The sequence below is a fragment of the Triticum aestivum genome, chromosome 3D (genome assembly GCF_018294505.1).
Source record: "Triticum aestivum cultivar Chinese Spring chromosome 3D, IWGSC CS RefSeq v2.1, whole genome shotgun sequence".
Classification (NCBI taxonomy): Eukaryota; Viridiplantae; Streptophyta; class Magnoliopsida; order Poales; family Poaceae; genus Triticum; species Triticum aestivum.
Genome location: NC_057802.1, coordinates 515,503,974 through 515,526,379, shown reverse-complemented (window position 1 = coordinate 515,526,379; position 22,406 = coordinate 515,503,974). Strand labels below are relative to the sequence as shown.

At 48.0% G+C, this 22,406-nt stretch overlaps 1 protein-coding gene across 1 annotated transcript; it reads right to left on the bottom strand.

Annotated features, from left to right (window-relative positions):
* Window positions 1-6,839: 6,839 nt before the first annotated feature.
* LOC123075157 (uncharacterized) lies at window positions 6,840-8,892 on the bottom strand. The gene is made up of 2 exons (XM_044497822.1): window positions 8,019-8,892; window positions 6,840-7,918 (listed from the first exon to the last, which is right to left on the bottom strand). Exons 1-2 carry the CDS (start codon window positions 8,721-8,723, stop codon window positions 7,724-7,726), a joined length of 900 nt encoding a protein of 299 aa, XP_044353757.1. The 5' UTR covers window positions 8,724-8,892; the 3' UTR covers window positions 6,840-7,723.
* Window positions 8,893-22,406: the final 13,514 nt, after the last annotated feature.

The following is a 22,406-nucleotide window of genomic DNA, read 5'->3' as shown; positions in this document are numbered from 1 at the left end:
AGAAGCTCAAGGACACCACCCGCAAGTGCGAGTCCTTAGAAGAGGAAAATAAGGCAAAGGGGACCGAACTTGCCAAGGCCCTTCAAGACGCCAAGGAGGCGCGGTCCGAATCCCGCGCGGCGCACAAGGAAATCCGTCAAGCTGGACAGATAGCGGCTGGTAAGCCCTTTCTTTTACAGGCTAAATTTGGGGTTTGGAGGTATGCCTTGCTTAATCGACTGTGGAGTTCTCCAGACACATATGCAAATATGCTGAAGAGTGCTGCGGCCGCCGCCCAATTCTTCTGTGCCCAGGAGGGGTACGCAACGGAGAAGCTCTTCTGGTCGCAGTTTGCGGGGCAGGAGCATCCCGCACTGCTAAATGACCAGATGGCACAATGGGCGGAGCTGCATAAGATGTCTAGCGCGGCCATGGAGGACGTCATAGTCCGGTTGTGGCCGACCGAAGCCATTCCAGACAGCTACTTCGGCCTTGTGCGGCGTCTCGTCGATGCGCTGCCCCTGATCGATGCCGTCAAGAGGTGGTCCTGCATAGAAGGAGCACGAATGGCCTTTTCCCGTGTCAAGATGCACTGGGCGAAGATGAAGGCCGAAAAGGTGGCAGTTGAGGGTCCGCCCGAAAGCAAGGACCATCGCTCACCAGAACGCTATTTTGAGGACGTACTAAAAGGTGCTCGCCTTGTAGAAAGCCAATGCTCGAAGGATGTAGTGTTCGGGTGAACGAGTCCGAACTATTCATGAGTTTATATTATGAACTAAGGCTTTTGTAATATATTCATGCCTTTATGAAGAGTTTTATCCTCCTGTGCGGCCGTTGTTATATCTGAGAGTTCCCAGACGTCGGCTTCCACCCCCATGTAGATACTACTGGGGTGTTCGGAATTGCACATGACTACACTTAACCCAACGTCTTGGTCCATGAAGGAGGTGTTAGTGCGGTGAACCAGGCAATCAGACTATGCGGTTTTATTGCTCTCACTTAGCCATAGGAGTTTGATGATGGGTCTACAAAGTAGCCCTTGGTATGTACACGGTTATCCCGATGCGGATGCGTTGCGTATGTGACCGGAAAAACAGTCCGTCTGTAATACGGAAAAAATCACTAAAGATTTTAATTACTCGCCGAGTGGCAGACCAGATCTCGCCGTATCATGATAGTCAGTTTTCGGCTTTCTCTACTGAGGTGCTTAACCGGACGAACCAGAAACACAATCACAATAGTTCTCCCTTTACTACCCTAGCCGATCAGACGGAACATAAGGTAGCAAACACAGGAGCCGGGCAACCCAACTATTGACCAAAGACATGATTCGGAGCCGATGCATATAGTGCCGAGCTCGGGACGCCGAATTGTGCTATAAAGTTGTTCGGACTTTTTGTTTAGCAACACATGTGTTGCCATATAGAGCCCCTGAAAATTTGTGCCGAGGTGTGTGCGTGAGACAACTGAAGAGACAGAATAAAGTCTATAAGTAAAGACGATACCGAAGAAGAATTTGGTTTACTGGAATCTGATTGATACGTCAAAACGTAGTCTTACAGAGGGTACCATAATCACCAAGGCCATTTTACATGCGGGGGGTCTAAGGCTAAAGGGAAAAGATCTATACAGGTTCTTGAGTGAAGTTATGGTCTACAAAATCCTTTGTACCTTCCCGCCGCATGTCTGCGCCGCTTTTGCCTGTGGTAAAAGATAAGAAATAAGTAAAAAAGAGAGGAAGACCATATATGGTTGAACCGTACTATAGGCCTGTCTATATTTTGCCTCCGATGATGCCCAAGGTACTTTGAGTGCGTAATTGTGCATGCGTGGTACAAATTGCGCTGATGTGTGTGGAGATCAACGGAGGCGAAACTACTAATCCAGCCCTGGGATTGCCGGGCTGCCGGCATGCAGAACTGACCGACCTTGTGTAAGAAAGTTCGGCGGCTTAATAGCCGATGAGGTGTGCGGCTTGACGGGGCTGCTTTGTACTTCGGCCGCGATGGCCGCGATATGCTCCTCAGTACGGAGGGAGTGTTCCATGTTTCTGTTGATTGTAATGACGCCACGTAGACCGGGCATCTTAAGCTTTAGATAGGCGTAGTGCGAGACCGCGTTAAAGCGGGCGAAAGCGGTTCGTCCGAGCAGTGCATGATAGCCACTACGGAACAAGACGATATGGAAGATCAAGTCTTCACTTCGGAAGTTGTCCGGCAAACCGAAGACGACGTCCAGCGTGATTGAGCCCGTGCAGCGGGCCTCTACACCAGGTATTACTCCTTTAAAGGTAGTTTCAGTGGGCTTGATTCTTGACAGATCGATGCCCATTTTGCGGACAGTGTCTTGATAAAGTAGATTGAGACTGCTGCCACCATCCATGAGGACTCGCGTGAGATGGAATCCTTTGATAATTGGATCGAGGACCAGAGCTGCCGAACCTCCATGACGGATACTGGTTGGGTGGTACTTTCGATTGAAGGTGATCGGGCAAGGCGACCATGGGTTGAATTTTGGGGCGACCGGCTCTATGGCGTAGATGTCCTGTAATGCGCGCTTGCGCTCCCTCTTAGGGATATGTGTGACATATATCATATTCACTGTTTTTACCTCGGGGGATTGCTTCTGTCCCCCTGTGTTCGGTTGACGAGGCTCTTGGTCATCGTCGTCGCTAGGCGACCCTTTCCCCTTGTGTTCGGCGTTGAGTTTGCCGGCCTGTTTCAAGACCCAACAATTTCTGTTGGTATGATTGGCGGGTTTATCGGGGGTGCCATGAATCTGGCAAGGCCGATCAAGTATTCTGTCTAAACTGGACGGGCCATCTCTATTTGCCTTGAATGGCTTCTTCCGTTGAACGGGTTTGGAGCCACTGAATCCGGTGTTGACCGCCATGTCTTGGGTTCCTTCGTTATTGTTTCGGCGCTTGTTCTTGTTGCGTCGTGGCCTGCCATTGCCGTCCCTGGATTCGGAGGTGCCAGGGTCGCTGGTGTTATTGCTTCTACGAGCAAGCCAGCTATCCTCTCCCGCGCAAAAGCGGGTCATAAGTGTGGTAAGGGCTGCCATGGACTTCGGCTTTTCTTGGCCGAGGTGTCGGGCGAGCCACTCATCTTGGATGCTATGTTTGAAGGCCGCTAGGGCTTCGGCGTCCGGACAATCCACAATCTGGTTCTTTTTGATTGAGATCCTGGTCCAGAGCTGCCGTGCTGATTCTCCGGGTTGCTGGATTATGTGACTAAGATCATCGGCGTCTGGGGGCCGAACATAGGTACCTTGGAAGTTGTCTCTGAATGCGTCCTCCAAGTCTTCCCAGCTACCAATAGAGTTTTCTGGGAGGCTATTTAACCAGTGTCGGGCTGGCCCCTTAAGTTTTAGGGGAAGGTATTTGATAGCGTGTAGACCGTCACCGCGAGGCATGTGAATGTGGAGGAGAAAATTTCAATCCATACTACAGGATCTGTTGTGCCGTCGTATGATTCAATGTTCACGGTTTAAACCCTTCTGGGAATTGTGCTCCATTACCTCATCGGTGAAGCATAGGGGGTGTGCGGCGCCTCTGTATCAGGCCATGTCACGACGCAGTTCGGATGAAGTCCGTATGCGGTTTTCGGTCCGGGCGTGGTTATGCTTGTCGTGCCAGGCTTGGTAGCCGTCTTCTCACGCCGGGGCATGCCCCTGCGATCCGTAGATTGATATGGTCTGACCGGCTCTATTGTCCAGGTCCTAACGTAGGTCATAAGTGTATCCCCGAGCTGTTGTTTCTCTGCTTTTACGGCGAGGTGGTGCGGGCTGGTGTTCGGCTTGAGTTGTCGTTCTGTCCCGACCACGTGGTGGTCGGCCAGGTCCTTCAGCCGCATTACGCGCGGGTGGTATGGGCTCCAGCGCCTCATCGTCGAATTGGGGTAGCAGCTTACGCTTCGGGTAACTCTTTGTTGGGTGTTTGAGGCCGTATTCTTCGGCTACCAGGACATTAGTCCATCTGTCGTTGAGCAGATCTTGGTCAGCTTGAAGCTGCTGCTGCTTCTTCTTTAGGCTTCTTGCCGTGGCTATTAGTCGGCTCTTAAAGCGCTCTTGTTCGAGGGGTTCCTCTGGCACGATAAAATCTTCGTCGCCGAGGCTCACGTCGTCCTCAGAGAGTGGTAGATAGTTACTATCCTCCGAGGCTTCGTTCCCTGCTTGCTTGTCAGGGTCAACTTGCCCATCCTCCCGATCATCCTGTTCGGATGTTGGTTCGATGGGGTCTTCTTGGTCTTCGGCGTTCTCCGGGGTATCATTGTCTCCGGTGCCGGTATTGCTGTCTTTTTCGTGGCGCGATTTAGAGCGGCGCTGCTGACGTCGACGCTTTGGTGGTATCTCAGGAGGTTCGTCCTCGACTGGATCCTTCTCATCATCGCCGTCGCCTTATTTAGGTGTGTTCACCATGTATACGTCGTATGAGGAAGTGGCCGTCCAGCGTCCGGTGAACGGCGGGTTTTGGGCCCGCTCCTCTCCGGCATCGTCATCCATACCATCGATGTCTTCGGAGGCGTAATCGAGCATGTCGGTTAGATCCTCGACAGTGGCTATGAAGTGGGTAGTGGGTGGGAAGTAAAATTCCCTATTTTCAGCCCCTAGTCCGGGCTGGGCACAATTCGGAAGCGGTCCCTCTGCGATGGCGAGGGATTGCATTAAGTCTAAAGCCTCGTTTAAGAGCGAGGTTTGGACGGGGACAGAAGTTCCCTGGCCGAGCTCGTGTGACGCGGACTTCGATGGTTCAGAGCTAGTGTCCGGAGAAGAGTCCGGCTTTGCGATGACTGCCGGTGACACTATTCTCTCCGGTTCTCCAGTGTTGCGCTCTATAGCCACAGAGAGTCCGGCGGGCTCTAGACTCCCGTCTTCGGACCTGGTGACGCGCTCCGGATCTAAGGCCGGAGCGGTGGTTGGGGCCTCGAACCCTTGGAAGATCAAGTCTCCGCGGATATCAGCGACATAGTTTAGATTTCCAAAACTGATCTGGTGACCAGGGGCGTAGCTGTCGATCTGCTCTAGGTGGCCAACCGATTTGGCACATAGTGCGAAGCCGCCGAATACAAAGATCTGGCCGGGGAGAAAAATCTCCTTCACGGCGGCATTGTTGTAGATGATCGATGGAGCCATCGAGCCTTTCGACGATGGCACAGTGGAACTCTCAATGAAAGCACCAATGTCAGTGTCAAAACTGGCAGATCTAGGTAGGGGGTCCCGAACTGTGTGTCTAAGGATCGAAGGTAATAGGAGGCAGGGACACGATGTTTTACTCAGGTTCGGCCCTCTCGATGGAGGTAATACCCTACTTCCTGCTTGATTGACTTTGATGAGTACAGGGGTTACAAGAGTTGATCTACCTCGAGATCGTAATGGCTAAACCCTAGATGTCTAGCCTGTATGATTATGATTATAATTGCCTCTACAGACTAAACCCTCCGGTTTATATAGACACCGGAGAGGGTTAGGGTTGTACAGAGTCGGTTTACAGAGAAAGGAATCTTCATATCCAAACGCCAAGCTTGCCTTCAACGCCAAGGGGAGTCCCATCCGGACACGGGGGTACGCCTTCCATCTTGTATCTTCACGGCCCACGAGTCCGACCCAAGTCACATAGCCCGGACGCCCGAGGACCCCTTAATCTAGGACTCCCTCACGCGGTCACCGGTTCCGGTTCGGTGTGCTCAAGTTAATCTGGTTCAAAATAAAAACAAAAACGCGTACGTGGCCTGCCAAATCAACACCAAATTCAGAGAAATGATAAAATTGAGGGTAATTTATGTCATGGGTGGGGAAAATGTGGAAGGAATATTTAAATTAGGGGCAAAATGTTGTGGAAGGAATCTTTAAATTAGGGGCAAAATGTTGACAGTTCCTTATTTTAGGGGTAATTTCTATCCCCTCGGCTCATTATGGGGGTAATTTATGTCACAGGTCGGGAAAATGTGAAAGAAATCATTAAATTAGGGGTAAAATGTTGACCGTTTCTGGTTTTAGGGGCAATTTCTGCCACTTCAACTCATTTCGGGGGTACAAATGAAATTAACTTCATTGGCTCCCTTTAAAAGCCAACATCTCTTGTAAAAGCAACTACTAGCATGTATCATGGAAAAAAAGATGCAAGGACCTGCATGAATCTGCTAAACAAACAAAAAATATCACTCCATTGGTTCCCTTTAAAAACCACCACCTCTTCTTTTCTCATGAATAAAACAAGCGACAGAGGAGCACACATGGGTTTTCCGGCGGTGACAGCGTGCCGTTGCGTCTCTGCCCGCTAGTATATACTCCAACATACAAGGCAACGTTTGCAACAAAATAACATTGCGGTGTGAACACGGCAGGAACAAATGTCTAGAATCATTGCGACATTTCACGCATGTGTACACAACATAATGTACATGAGGTTGCAGTCTGACAAGACAACATATGCAATTTCCAAATCCCCGGATCACTAACCTTGCCACCTTAGGCTCATGGGGGATGAATTTAGCTCGCCAGATCCCCTCATAAGCCGCATCTATTGAGCCTAGATTCATCCACCCTCATGCACCATCTTCGCCGAGCATGGCGGCCTGGAGCATCCCGGTTTGAAGCTACAACTCAAGCATAGCAGTGAGAATCCATGACACTAAGCTCCACGAACTTTGAGAGAAGTGGCTACGAATGAGGAGCTCGCGACGTTGGGGAGAAGCGGCGGTGGAGGAGCAGCTCAACGCCACGAGACAAGGAAGTAATGGCGCTCGAGGGAAACTAGTGTTGGGAGGAGCTGAGGGGCAGTGTTGCACTGGCAGTCAGGGAGGAGTTAGGGTGCAATGCACTGCCGTCTCGCGGGACAACCGACCTGACCAATTTGGATCAGTCGGTGATAGGAATCATTTTTCATAATAAAACAAGTCTTTTGCAAAAGCAACGATTGGTGGGAATTAAAGAAGAAATTAGTTGAACACATTACCAACAACAACAACTACTAGAACTCAATAACGCCACCATTCGGCATGAATGATGAGCTATCTCAAAACAATGAGCAATAGAACCCGTCACATTGACAAACTACAAATGACATGAAAATCACATAAACTTCAAAAATCAAGACCTTTCGGAGAAATGGCGGTGGAGGAGGAGCTCACCGCCGCGAGACAAGAAAGTAATGGTGCTCGAGGGAAACTAGTATTGGGAGGAGCTAAGGCGTAGTGTTGCGCTGTCAGTCGGGGAGGAGTTAGGGTGCAATGCACTACCGTCGTGCGGGACAATCGACCTGGCCGATTTGGATCAGCCGGTGATAGGAATCATTTTCCGTAATAAAACAAGTCTTTTGCAAAAGCATCAATTGGTGGGAATTAAAGAAGAAACGAATTGAATACACATTACCAACAACAACCACTACTAGAACCCAATAAGGTCACCATACGGCATGAATGATGAGCTGTCTCAAAATAATGAACAATAGAACCCTATAACGTCACATTGACAAACTACAAATGACACGAATTCACTTATAAACCTTAAAAAATCATAAATGATTCATTATAACTCAGAATGTGGGTGATTCTCGCACCTAAAATCTCATAAGCTATGATTCCACCCAAAAATTGAACTTAATGTCGAGGTTGGGTTGTACTAAATTCAATCTGAGAGTTAAGCAGTGCGATCTAATCAACAGAAGCAACAATCATCAACAGATAAGCAGAAAATGGGCAGAACTGGAGAGCTAAGCGCTTGCTCTACAAGCATACGGTCCAGATTAATTAATGATCAGTTGCGGGAGGAACTCATATCCAGCATTGCATAAGAGAAGAACACCAAGCACAGCCACAAGAGCACTTAACAGTGAACCTAATTTAGGCAGCCGATCATGGAGCCTTGTGGCCTTGTGGGCGAGGAAGACGTCGGTGAGAACGGTCTTTGACTGCAGCGACGCCTTGAGAATCGCCAAACCCTGCAGATCAACATGCAGTGATTCACACACTCAAATTCATCCATCTATCGTGCCTAGGCAATCGAGAATTCAGGATCGATGGTGGTGTGGGATTAGTCACCTCCTTGTAGCCGATCCGCACGATCTTCTCCTGTAGCGCGCTGAGGTCCCTGACGCGGAAGGTGTTGAGCAGGGTGATGCTGGAGATGGCGGACATGGGGGTCACGGTGAGGTTGTCCGTGACCGTGTACGTCACGACGCCCTGCACGAACCCTTTGGCCCTTCCCGTGGCGGCGGAGACCGCCGCCTGCCCAGAGCCGCCGGAGTCGGACCGCGCCCAGCGCATCTCCTTCGTCATCGGCTTGGCGCAGGCTGGACACGCGCCACCGCTCGCCTCCGTCACGTAGTTGTGCTGGGGGGGGGGGGGGGGGGGGGGGGGGGGGGCGTAGATGTAGCAGTAGCTGCGGCTGTGGTCCTCGCCGCACCAGAAGACTCGCTTGGACGCGGCCGACGACGACGGGCCGGGCAAGCAGAGGAGGGAGATGTTGGAGGGGACGGCGGGGCGGAGGAGCGCGTCGATGTCGGCGCCGGGCAGGAGGTAGTCGGCGTCGAGCCTCTGGACGCTGGCGTAGAGGTCGCCGGCGCTGCCGGGCATGGAGCGCCTCCCGAGCAGGCCGACGGCGGTGCCGACGGGCAGGGCGAGGAGGGAGAAGAGGAAGTCGACGACGTCCTTGCCGGCCTCCGCGAACAGCACGCGCCCCGCCTTGGTGTGCACCAGCAGCTTCATGCTCATCGCGGGGCTCCTCCCGCCGGCGGTGGTCGCCATCCTTGAGATCTCTCGCCCGCCGAAGAGAAACAAACAGGCGGCCCGGTGGTGTACTGTCAATGGCGAAGCCGGTCGCTGGGGAAAGCAGTCAAATATCTGGCGTGGTGCTCCAACCCGACCTGCTCCCCTGACAAGCCAATGGAGCACGGTTCTTCTGCTTTCTCTGAAATGGCAGCAAACGGTGGCAGGCTTTCGGAAGAACGGGACGGGACGGCCTTCCTCTCAAAACAAGGTGACAACCAATGCTCTCAAGTCTGAAGCACGTCAAGGCAAATCTGGGTAAGCAAATTCCAGTCGGCACCTACTAGCTCACATGGTCTGTTTTGTTCACAGGAGCGATTTTCCATAATCCTCATGTGCAGATTCCCCGACCGGTATTGGATACAACAAACATGATGCCAGGGGTGAAACAGAAAGGAACGGTTTCCAGTGATGAATGCTGAATGCAGCTGCTATCTACTCCAAGCACTATGCAAGGAAAAGCACACGAATCCAGCTAGAGGAATTCAACTCCACCCCGCAAAAAGGAAAAAAAAAAGAGGAATTCAACTCCCCGCAAAGAACAAAGCCTCATACCAAACCGGCCCATTGCAATGCTTCACCTTGTACAGCTGCTAAGGCTGCCATGTAGGCAGAAAATCTGATGTGGCGAGGTAATTAAGAAGATAGAGATTAGTGTGGTGACCCAGGAAGAAACAATGCCAAGCGCGAGAATCTAGGCAAAACACTTAAATGAAAGAACCTCACCAATGTATGAAGAACTTTAGTTGCAAAATCATTAAATGGAGGATGCTTGCCACCAACAAGTTAAGCACCTATGCATTGGGGGACTTTAGTTGCTAAAGTTTTTATTGTGCTTAGCACCTCATGTAAGCACCAATGCATTGGAAGTAGCCTAGGGCGTGTTTGGTTGCTTGCATAATAGCATCTACAGCTAGGCGTCTCAAACCCGTCTCATACACCCGGGCGGGCCGCCCGGTCACTAACCGGTCACGTTTTTTCGACCCAGACGGACACCTCAAACGGGCCTCAAACACCGGGCTGACCGACGCCCCCATATCCAGCCCAAATATGGGGCACCCGGGCGCGCCCGGGCTCGCCTGCCACGTCGGACTGACGAAGGGGTCCCACGCAGAAACGCCCTCAAACCCGATGATCCAAAGCTCGTCTCCTCCGTCGGACCGCTGGAGCCGCGTGGCGCAGCTCCGGCGGGCCGCGTAGTGCATTGCCCGACTATTTAAGTCGACCGGCTGCACCGAAACCCTACCATCCATCCACATTTTCCTCCTCCTGTCCGCCGCCACTTTCCACTCCACCCGTCCGCCTAGTAGCCATGCCCCCACGCCGCCGGGTGAGGAGCGAGCCATTTCTGACACCGGAGCGCCGGACGAGCTCCTTGAGCAGATTCGGGCTAGGCGCGAAGCCCGGATTGTCGTGGGGCTACCTCCGGATGTAGTGGATCCGGAGGAGTTAGAGGAGGAGGAGGACGACGACAACGACGAGGAGGAGGACTTTGAGGAGGAGGGGGGTGAGCCGGAGGAGGCGGATATGGGGACGCTGGCGACGGGGATCTGCAGGCGGAGCAGTAGTCCATCCTCGATTCCCTCTAGTCGGAGTCGGCTGCGGAGGCAAGACGCCATCGCCAGCAGGAGATGGAGGTGCAAGAGGCCGCGGAGGAGAAGAAGATGTTCGCTTACATGGATGAGGTCAAGCAGAAGGAGGATGAGCCGGAGCCCTCCTACCCGCCCGTCCAGCCGGCGCCCGGCACCGTCGTCGTGACATCTCCAATGACGAAGAGTAATTAGGGTAGCACGTAGATGTAGTACGTAGGATTTCTTTTGCATGGTTTGTATGGATCTAGGGGATGAAATATGAGAGAGGCGGATGCAAAGTGGCTAATTTGAGGTGTGCATGGTCAGTGTCCGCGCCCGGGCGCATCCGCGGGCGTTTGAGGGGCCGGATTTGCAAAGTTCGGCTGTAGATGCTCTAAGGCCCAACCAGGTCGTGCGGTAATGTCACCATCTACAAAGCTCGACTTGTCGCGAAAGGTTTTCGACAAGTTCAAGGGGTTGACTACGATGAGACCTTCTCACCCGTAGCGATGCTTAAGTCAGTCCGAATCATGTTAGCAATTGCCGCATTTTATAATTATGAAATCTGGCAAATGGACGTCAAAACTGCATTCCTAAATGGATTCCTTAAATAAGAGTTGTATATGATGCAACCAGAAGGTTTTGTCGATCCTAAAGGTGCTAACAAAGTGTGTAAGCTCCAGCGATCCATCTATGGACTGGTGCAAGCATCTCGGAGTTGGAATATACGCTTTGATGAGGTGACCAAAGCATATGGTTTATACAGACTTACAGTGAAGCCTGTATTTACAAGAAAGTGAGTGGGAGCTCTGTAGTATTTCTGACATTATATGTGGATGACATATTGTTGATCGGAAATGATATAGAATTTCTAGATAGCATAAAAGGATACTTGAATAAGAATTTGTCAATGAAAGACCTCGGTGAAGCTGCTTATATATTGGGCATCAAGATCTATAGGGATAGATCGACACGCTTGATAGGACTTTCACAAAGCACATACCTTGATAAAGTTTTGAAGAAGTTCAAAATGGATCAGTCAAAGAAAGGGTTCTTGCCTGTGTTACAAGGTGTAAAGTTGAGTCAGACTCAAAGCCCGACCACTGCAGAAGATAGAGAGAAAATGGAAGTCATTCCCTATGCCTCAGCCATAGGTTCTATCATGTATGCTATGTTGTGTACCAGACCTGATGTGTGCCTTGCCATCAGTTTGGCAGGGAGGTACCAAAGTAAAACAGGAGTGGATCACTGGACAACGGTCAAGAACATCCTGAAGTACCTGAAAAGGACCAACGATATGTTTCTCGTTTATGGACGTGACAAAGAGCTCGTTGTAAATGGTTACGTCAATGCTAGCTTCGACACTGATCCGGATGACTCTAAGTCACAAATCGAATATGTGTTTATTGCTGGGTAACGTAGCATGCAATTTCAAAAAAATTCCTACGATCACGCAAGATCTATCTAGGAGATGCGTTAGTTTAACGCGGTCGATGTAGTCGAACGTCTTCACGATCCAACCAATCAAGTACCGAACGTACGGCACCTCCGAGTTCAGCACACGTTCAGCTCGAGGACGTCCCTCGAACTCTTGATCCAGTAGAGGGTCGAGGGAGAGTTGCGTCAGCACGACGGCGTGGTGACGGTGATGGTGATATGATCCGCGCAGGGCTTCGCCTAAGCACTACGTGAATATGACCGGAGGACTAAACCGTGGAGGGAGACGCCGCACACGGCTTGGATCAATTGGTGTGCCTCCAAGGGGTGCCCTACCCACGTATATAAAGGAGGGAGAGGGAGGAGGCCGGCCCTAGGGGGCGCGCCATAAGGGGGAGTGCTACTAGGACTCCTAGTCCTAGTAGGATTCGCCCCCTTCTTTTCCTTCTCATGGAGGTGGAAAGGGGGAAGGAGAGGGAGTAGGAGAAGGAAAGGGGTTGGCGCCTCCTTCCTCAATCCAATTCGGCCTCCTCCCTTATGGGGGGCGCACCAGCCCCTTGTGGGCTGGTTGCCTCCCTCCTATGGCCCATATGGCCCATATGTTTCCCCAGGGGGTTCTGGTAACCGGTACTCCGGTATGTACCCGATACATTCCGGAACCCTTCCGGTGTCCGAATACTACCTTCCAATATATCATTCTTTACCTCTCGACCATTTTGAGACTCCTCTTCATGTCCGTGATCTCATCCGGGACTCTGAACAAACTTCGGTCACCAAAACACATAACTCATAATACAAATTATCATCGAACGTTAAGCGTGCGGACCCTACGGGTTCGAGAACTATGTAGACATGACCGAGACACATCTCCGGTCAATAACCAATAGCGGAACCTGGATGCTCATATTGCCTCCTACATATTCTACGAAGATCTTTATCGGTCAAACCGCATAATAACATACGTTATTCCCTTTGTCATCAGTATGTTGCTTGCCCGAGATTCGATCATCGGTATCATCATACCTAGTTCAATCTCGTTACCGGCAAGTCTCTTTACTCGTTCCGTAATGCATCATCCCGCAACTAACTCATTAGTCACATTGCTTGCAAGGCTTCTGGTGATGTGCATTACCGAGAGGGTCCAGAGATACCTCTCCGATACACGGAGTGACAAATCCTAATCTTGATCTATGCCAACCCAACAAACACCTTCGGAGACACCTGTAGAGCATCTTTATAATCACCCAGTTACGTTGTGACGTTTGATAGCACACAAGGTGTTCCTCCGGTATCCGGGAGTTGCATAATCTCATAGTCAGAGGAACATGTATAAGTCATGAAGAAAGCAATATCAATAAAACTTAACGATCATTATGATAAGCTAACGGATGGGTCTTGTCCATCACATCATTCTCTAATTATGTGATCCCGTTCATCAAATGACAATACATGTCTATGGTGAGGAAACTTAACCATCTTTGATTAACGAGCTAGTGTAGTAGAGGCATACTGGGGACACTTTGTTTTGTCTATGTATTCACACATGTATCAAGTTTCCGGTTAATACAATTCTAGCATGAATAATAGATATTTATCATGATATAAGGAAATATAAATAACAACTTTATTATTGCCTTTAGGGCATATTTCCTTCAGTCTCCCACTTGCACTAGAGTCAATAATCTAGATCACATCACCATGTGATTAACACCAATAGTTCACATCACCATGTGATTAACACCCATAGTTCACATCGCCATGTGATTAACACTCAAAGAGTACTTAGGTGTGATCATGTTTTGCTTGTGAGAGAAGTTTAGTCAATGGGTCTACCATATTCAGATCCGTATGTATTTTGCAAATTTCTATGTCTACAATGCTCTACACGGAGCTACTCTAGCTAATTGCTCCCACTTTCAATATGTATCCAGATTGAGATTCGGAGTCATCCGGATTAGTGTCAAAGCTTGCATCGACGTAACTCTTTACGACTAACTCTTTATCACCTCCATAATCGAGAAATATTTCCCTAGTCCTCTTAGGTAACTAAGGATAACTTTGACCGATGTCTGGTGATCCACTCCTGGATCACTATCGTACCCCCTTGCCAAACTCATGGCAAGGTACACAATAGGTCTGGTACACAGCATAGCATACTTTATAGAACCTATGGCTGAGGCATAGCAAATGACTTTCATTCTCTTTCTATTTTCTGCCGTGGTCGGGTTTTGAGTCTTACTCAACTTCACACCTTGCAACACAGACAAGAACACTTTCTTCGACTGATCTATTTTGAACTTCTTCAAAATTTTGCCAAGGTATATACTTTGTGAAAGTCCTATTAAGCGTCTCGATCTATCCCTATAGATCTTGATGCCCAATATATAAGTAGCTTCACCGAGGTCTTTCTTTGAAAAAATCTTTTCAAACACTCCTTTATGCTTTCGAGAAAATTCTACATCATTTCCAATCAATAATATGTCCTTCAATACTTATCAGAAATGTTGTAGTGCTCCCACTCACTTTCTCGTAAATACAGGCTTCACCGCAAGTCTGTATAAAACTATGTGCTTTGATCAACTCATCAAAGAGTATATTCCAACTCCGAGATGCTTGCACCAGTCCATAGATGGATCGCTGGAGCTTGCACACTTTTGTTAGCACCTTTAGGATTGACAAAACCTTCTGGTTGCATCATATACAACTCATCTTTAATAAATCCATTTAAGGAATGCAGTTTTGACATCCATTTGCCAGATTTCATAAAATGCGGCAATTGCTAACATGATTCGGACAGACTTAAGCGTCGATACGAGTGAGAAAATGTCATCATAGTCAACACCTTGAACTTGTCGAAAACCTTTTGCGACAATTCGAGCTTTGTAGATAGTAACACTACCATTAGCATCCATCTTCCTCTTGAAGATGCATTTATTCTCAATGGCTTGCCGATCATGGGGCAAGTCCACCAAAGTCAATACTTTGTTCTCATACATGGATCCCATCTCAGATTTCATGGCCTCAAGCCATTTTTCGGAATCTGGGCTCATCATCCGTTCCTCATAGTTCGTAGGTTTGTCATGGTCTAGTAACATGACTTCCAGAACAGGATTACCGTACTATTCTGGTACGGAACATGCTCTGGTTGAACTACGAGGTTCGGTAGTAACTTGATCCGAAGTTTCATGATCATTATCATTAGCTTCCTCACTAATTGGTGTAGGTATCACTGGAACTGATTTCTGTGATGAACTACTTTCCAATTCAAGAGAAGGTACAATTACCTCATCAAGTTCTACTTTCCTCCCATGCACTTCTTTCGAGAGAAACTCCTTCTCTAGAAAGGATCCATTCTTAGCAACAAAGATCTTGCCTTCGGATCTGTGATAGAAGGTGTACCCAACAGTTTCTTTTGGGTATCCTATGAAGACACACTTCTCCGATTTGGGTTTGAGCTTATCAGGCTGAAGCTTTTTCACATAAGCATCACAACCCCAAACTTTAAGAAACGACAGCTTAGGTTTCTTGCCAAACCACAGTTCATACGGTGTTGTCTCAACGGATTTAGATGGTGCCCTATTTAACGTGAATGCAGGTGCCTCTAATGCATAACCCCAAAACAATAGTGGTAAATCGGTAAGAGACATTATAGATCGCACCATATCTAATAAAGTACGGTTACGATGTTCGGACACACCATTACGCTGTAGTGTTCCAGGTGGCGTGAGTTGTGAAACCATTCCACATTGTTTTAAATGAAGGCCAAACTTGTAACTCAAATATTCGCCTCCGCGATCAGATCGTAGAAATTTTATTTTCTTGTTACAATGATTCTCCACTTCACTCTGAAATTCTTTGAACTTTTCAAATGTTTCAGACTTGTGTTTCATCAAGTAGATATACCCATATCTGCTCAAATCATCTGTGAAGGTCAGAAAATAACGATACCTGCCGCGAGCCTCAACACTCATTGGACCGCATACATCAGTATGTATTATTTCCAATAAGTCATTAGCTCGCTCCATTGTTCCGGAGAACGGAGTTTTAGTCATCTTGCCCATGAGGCATGGTTCGCAAGTATCAAATGATTCATAATCAAGTGATTCCAAAAGTCCATCTGCATGGAGTTTCTTCATGCTCTTTACACCAATATGACCTAAATGGCAGTGCCACAAGTATGTTGCACTATCATTATCAACTTTGCATTTTTGGCATCAATATTATGAATATGTGTATCACTATGATCGAGATTCAACAAACCATTTACATTGGGTGTATGACCATAGAAGGTTTTATTCATGTAAACAGAACAACAATTATTCTCTGACTTAAATGAATAACCGTATTGCAATAAACATGATCTAATCATATTCATGCTCAACGCAAACACCAAATAACATTTATTAGGTTCAACACTAATCCCGAAAGTATAGGGAGTGTGCGATGATGATCATATCAATCTTGGAACCACTTCCAAAACACATCGTCACTTCATCCTTAACCAGTTTCTGTTCATTCTGCAACTCCCGTTTCGAGTTACTAATGATAGCAACTGAACCGGTATCAAATACCCAGGGGTTGCTACGAACACTAGTAAAGTACACATCAATAATCTGTATATCAAATATACCTTCGTTCACTTTGCCATCCTTCTTATCCGCCAATTTATTTGGGGTAGTTCCGCTTCCAGTGACAATTTCCTTTGCAGTAGAAGCACTCAGTTTCAGGCTTGGGTCTTGCTTTGGGCTTCTTCATGGGAGTGGCAACTTGCTTGCCATTCTTCTTGAAGTTCCCTTTCTTTCCCTTGCCCTTTTAATTAAAACTAGTGGTCTTGTCAACCATCAACACTTGATGCTCTTTCTTAATTTCTACCTTCGCTGATTTTAGCATCGCGAAGAGCTCGGGAATCATTTTCGTCATCCCTTGCATATTATAGTTCATCACGAAGTTCTAGTAGCTTGGTGATAGTGACTAGAGAACTCTATCAATCACTATCTTATCTGAAAGATTAACTCCCACTTGATTCAAGCGATTGTAGTACTCAAACATTCTGGATACATGCTCACTGGTTCAGTTATTCTCCTCCATCTTGTAGGCAAAGTACTTGTCAGAGGTCATGGAACATCTTATATGTTCCGTGGCGTTTCAAAACGTTTTTGAAGTCCCGGTTCTAAGCCGTAAAGCATGGCGCACTAAACTATCAAGTAGTCATCATATCGAGCTTGCCAATTGTTCATAACGTCTCCATATGCTCCTGCAATAGGTCCATCACCTAGCGGTGCATCAAGGACATAATTCTTCTGTGCAGCAATGAGGATAATCCTCAGATTACGGACCCAGTCCGCATCATTGCTACTATCATCTTTCAACTTATTTTTCTCTAGGAACATATCAAAAATAAATGGGGAGCTACATCGCAAGCTATTGATCTACAACATAGATATGCAAATACTATCAGGACTAAGTTCATGATAAATTAAAGTTCAATTAATCATATTACTTAAGAACTCCCACTTAGATAGACATCCCTCGATTCATCTAAATGATCACGTGATCCAAATCAACTAAACCATGTCCGATCATCACGTGAGATGGAGTAGTTTTCAATGGTGAACATCTCAATGTTGATCATATCTACTATATGATTCATACTCGACCTTTCAGTCTCCAGTGTTCCGAGGCCATATCTGCATATGCTAGGCTCGTCAAGTTTAACCCGAGTATTCTGCACATGCAAAACTGGCTTGCACCCGTTGTATGTGAACGTAGAGCTTATCACACCCGATCATCACGTGGTGTCTCGGCACGACGAACTGTCGCAACGGTGCATACTCAGGGAGAACACTTATACCTTGAAATTTAGTGAGGGATCATCTTATAATGCTACCGTCGTACTAAGCAAAATAAGATGCATAAAAGATAAACATCACATGCAATCAAAATATGTGACATGATATGGCCATCATCATCTTGTGCCTTTGATCTCCATCTCCAATGCACAATCATGATCTCCATCGTCACCGGCTTGACACCTTGATCTCCATCGTAGCGTCGTCGTCGTCTCGCCAACTATTGCTTCTACGACTATCGCTACCGCATAGTGATAAAGTAAAGAAATTACATGGCGATTGCATTTCATACAATAAAGCGACAACCATAAGTGTGACGCCCAGATAATTAAGCTACAGTAACCCTCTACTAATGATGCCACATCACCTCGGTTATTGTTGATAATTTCGCATTAGTTCAAAACAAGTTAAATTCAAATTTGAATTAAACTCAAACAACAAAAGTTCTCAAACAATAAAACTAAAGTGTTCACACTATTCTATAAATTCCCCTGATCATTGCCATGATGGTACCAACTTCATTTGACTCATAGATAAATCCCTAGAAAATTAATAAGTGGTCCAACAGCAAATAAATTAGCCATTTCAGAATAAATGAATGTTTATGTATTTACAAACCACTTGAAATCGTGTATGATAGCTCAAAACATTGCCTACTATTTATGTGACAAGTTTTGCATTCAACAAAACTTATTTGGATTAAATTAAAATACAAAACGGTGGAGAAAATACAAAACAGAAAATTAGAAGAAGGAACAGGGGCTAAGTGCACACTGTGCACTAGAGGCTCAGTGCTACAGTGCATGGCCCAAGCCACCACAGGCCTTTCCTCTTCTCGAGGAGAAGGCAGAGGCCATGGCGTGGCGGCCATCCCACGGCGCCATGGCCGGATGGCCACCACGTCGACTCCCCTCGGCCTATAAGAGCGTCCCCTGGAAACCATAGCCAGCTCTCGACCGATCCCCTCACTTTCCCCATCGAATCGCCTCCTCCTCGGCTCGGAATCGAGCCCAAAACTTCGCATGGTGACTGTACACCTCGTCGCCGTTGCCGCGGACAACATGCTCTCCGGCGCCTATGGATCCGTCCAGGAGGATCGCCACCCTCGACCTCGTCGTCCCCGAGCAACAACTGGAGCTGGGACGTCCCGTACATTCGCCATCGACATCGTCATCTCCACGTACATCGTCGCCGTCCGCCGTCGTTTGCCGCTACTGCGGTCCGTCCCCGGCCACCCCGACCACGTCCCTGAGCTCACTGTGAGCTCCTCTGCCTGCTCCCCCTACTCGCCCCCCTCGATCCGTCGCCGTTTAGCCGCCCCGCACTTCGGCCGCCACTGATGGAGCTTGCGCCCCGCCACGCCCCTGGCCGCGACCAGCTGCGCGTCAGCCGTCCCCTGGCCGCGTCCGGCCGCGCGTGCGTGCGCCCGCTGCGCCCTGGACGTGCGCCTGCGCTGCCCACTGCTCCCGCGCTCGCCCTGCTGCTGCTTCTCCTTGCAGTGCTGCTGCTGCGCTGCTGTTGCTGCTCGGCTACTGCCGCTGCTGCTTCCGGCTGTGCTACCCTGCTACTCTAACTCAATGCGCTGCTGCTACTTACTGCTGCTACTTACTGTTCGCTGATGCTGCTCTACTCCGACCACTACTACGGCTGGGCATGGCCATGGCCATGAGCTAGGGGTGCCGTGTAGTGTGTGTGTGGCCGGCTGTGTCACAGCCGTGAGTAGCCGGCCCTATTTAGTTAAGTTATTAGGTTAGTTTATTTGTTTACTTAGTCAAATGTGTAGATGACATGTGGACCCCATTTAATTAAGCTAGGTTTTTATTTAATTGATTACGTATAGTCTATGCCATGTGGGCCACACCTTCGCTTTTGACCAGTCAATTTGACTTGGTCAATTCTGATTAAATTAAATATAAAATTCCAGGAAATCAATAAACTTTGAAAATTAATATAAAATAATCCGTAATTCGGATGAAAAAGTTTTGAACATGAAAGTTGCTCAGAGCGGCGAGACGAATACAGATACACTCTCCGTTCGTCTGCCACACGTCCCTAGCATAGCGAACATGCAACCGTCTCCCTCTGGTCTGTTTGCTTGAATAAGCCAAACACCGGGAATACTTTCCTGGATGTTTTCCCCCTTCGCCAGTATCGCCTAGTACTGCGTTAGGTCACACCTAGCACCGCGCATTGCCTTGTTATATTTTGTGATGCTATGATTGCTTTATATTTATTGTTTCTCCCCCCCTCTTCTCTCCGATAGACACCGGGACCGAGACAGTTGCCGGTGCCACTGAGTTTGACTATGTCGACGACGACCCGTCCTTCTCTGCCGAGCTTCCAGGCAAGCCCCCCCTGATCACCAGATATCGCCTATTCCTTCTCTCTACTACTTGCATTAGAGTAGTGCGGCATGTTACTGCTTTCGGTTAATCCTATTCTGCTGCATAGCCTGTCATTGTTGCTACAGTTGTTACCCTTACCTGCAATGCTAAATGCTTAGTATAGGATGCTAGTATCCATCAGTGGCCCTACATTCTTGTCCGTCTGCCATGCTATACTATTGGGCCGTGATCACTCGGGAGGTGATCACGGGTATATACATATATACATACATACTATACATGTGGTGACTAAAGTCGGGTCGGCTCGTTGAGTACCCACATGTGATTCCGATGTGGGGGCTGAAAGGATGTCACGACCGGTTTTTCAATAAAATATTTATTGAAAGACCAATCCCTTTTACGGACCAGGAAAGAAGAATTCCTTCTCACTGGTAGACAATATCTTGGTCACAGAAGAAAAATACTAGGAGTACTGAATATAATACAAGGTTGAGCGGGGACTGCTCAACAATTTATTACATGAATGCCGATAAACATAGTGGCGGATAGGGTGGCATAACTATGAACTCGCGATAACAACGGTGGTGGAAATATCACAGCGGAGTGGGTGATATAACTCCTGAAGACTACATCTCTTCGAGCGTCGGAGTGAGGCTCGAGGAGACTTATTACGGGTGGCGGAAGCGTATACAATGCAAGTGACCAATATCCGGGATCGCACAGGACTGACTGGGACTCCTCTAGGCGTCGGACGCGCTATCAAACTCTTCATCCAAGAGATCGCCTTCGTCAACATCTGGCCAAATCAACAAGCCAGGTGAGTACTATGAAAGTACTCGCAAGACAGTTCGGACAAAGGATATAACAAATGTAAACATGAAGCATATGAACAGATTAACCAGTGCGTTCAGACATAGAGATAATAAATACTGGGTGCCAAGCGAGGGTCTGAATGACTCCTCGAGAGGAAACTGCAAGAATAGTAATACTGGTGCCAAGCGAGGGTCTGAATGACTCCTCGAGAGGAAACTGTAAGAATAGTAATACTGGTGCCAAGCGAGGGTCTGAATGACTCCTCGAGAGGAAACTGCAAGAATAGTAATACTGGTGCCAAGCGAGGGTCTGAATGACTCCTCGAGAGGAAACTGCAAGAATAGTAATGCCGCAGTCGGGCGTTAGGGCGACACCACATAAAGGGCTTTTAACAGAAAATAAAGGACATACATGCCACAGTCGGACGTCTGAGCGACATCACATAAAGGGCTTATATTATAACTCAATAATCCAGTAGCTCGAGAACATAAATTATTACAAGTACGAGACAAATATAAGGTTAGTCCATCCACAGGAATAATAATTAAACTGGGTTTGCCACTTGAGCTTGTTCACCGGGGATAAATTTCCACGAGGATAGATATGGATATACTGGTCACCCTACTTGATCATGGATACGATGACTTGGAAGGATTTGACTCTGCAGAGTTTGTACTTAACCACAGCCAACGGATTTCAGTAGTCACGGGGACTAGTTCCGTTTACGGTATTTTGGAAGAAACACGTCTAACCAGTACACACCCATTCAAAATTCCGAAGCCAGGGATCACCCTCGGCAACGTTCAAGAAAAACCTTGAGATGGGGAGGCTACAACCTCGCGTAGCATGGGATCAAATTTCTATACGCGCGCTCTAAGGGGGTGCCCCCCCTCTCGGTCCCAACCGGAAACACCCATGCCCCCTGACCGGATGAGTGGCTTTAATCCTGGGCCAAGGAACCATCATCCCGGCCCCTCTGTTTGGTGTGTACACGGAAAGAGGATACCAACTTACTAAACCGCATCCTGGCAAAGAAACATGTGGTAGCACGGAAGGGGAAGGAACGATAACGTGACTCCGTCCACGTTAACGTCGGAATTTGTCGGATGACGCAAGGCTGGTATGCTACAACAGTACCACCTTGCTGCCCTTCATGTCACCACATGATTAGGCCATCCCTCACCAGAGGTCATCACAACTTTGGAACATGCGGGTAGTTGCCTCACAAGCAACGGGGAACTCACCGATACTCATATGCCACGCACAAACTTTCACGCAAACATGCAAAACACCTATCATATCAAAGGTTCTAACATGCTTGCCTGGTTCGGAGAAGTCGGAGTCTAGCTCGGCGAAGTTCGCGGCTCCGTCACCTCTCCCGGAACCTACGGCATAGCGAAAACGGGCACTAACGTGAAAACCAACGCGTGCATAAAAACTTCACCAAATTTTTTCGAAATAAATCTCATAAAAAACTAGACAAAATTTTAAGACTGTCAGAAAAAGAATCACCCAAAAATCACTTTTCATTAAAAAGTTATAAAGGTTTCTGTCCAGGGACTCATCTGTAATGAAACAGAAAAGTTCCAGGGGTTTAACTGAGAAAATAGAAAACGCTTCGGAAAGAAACGCGCAAACTCAAAGGGA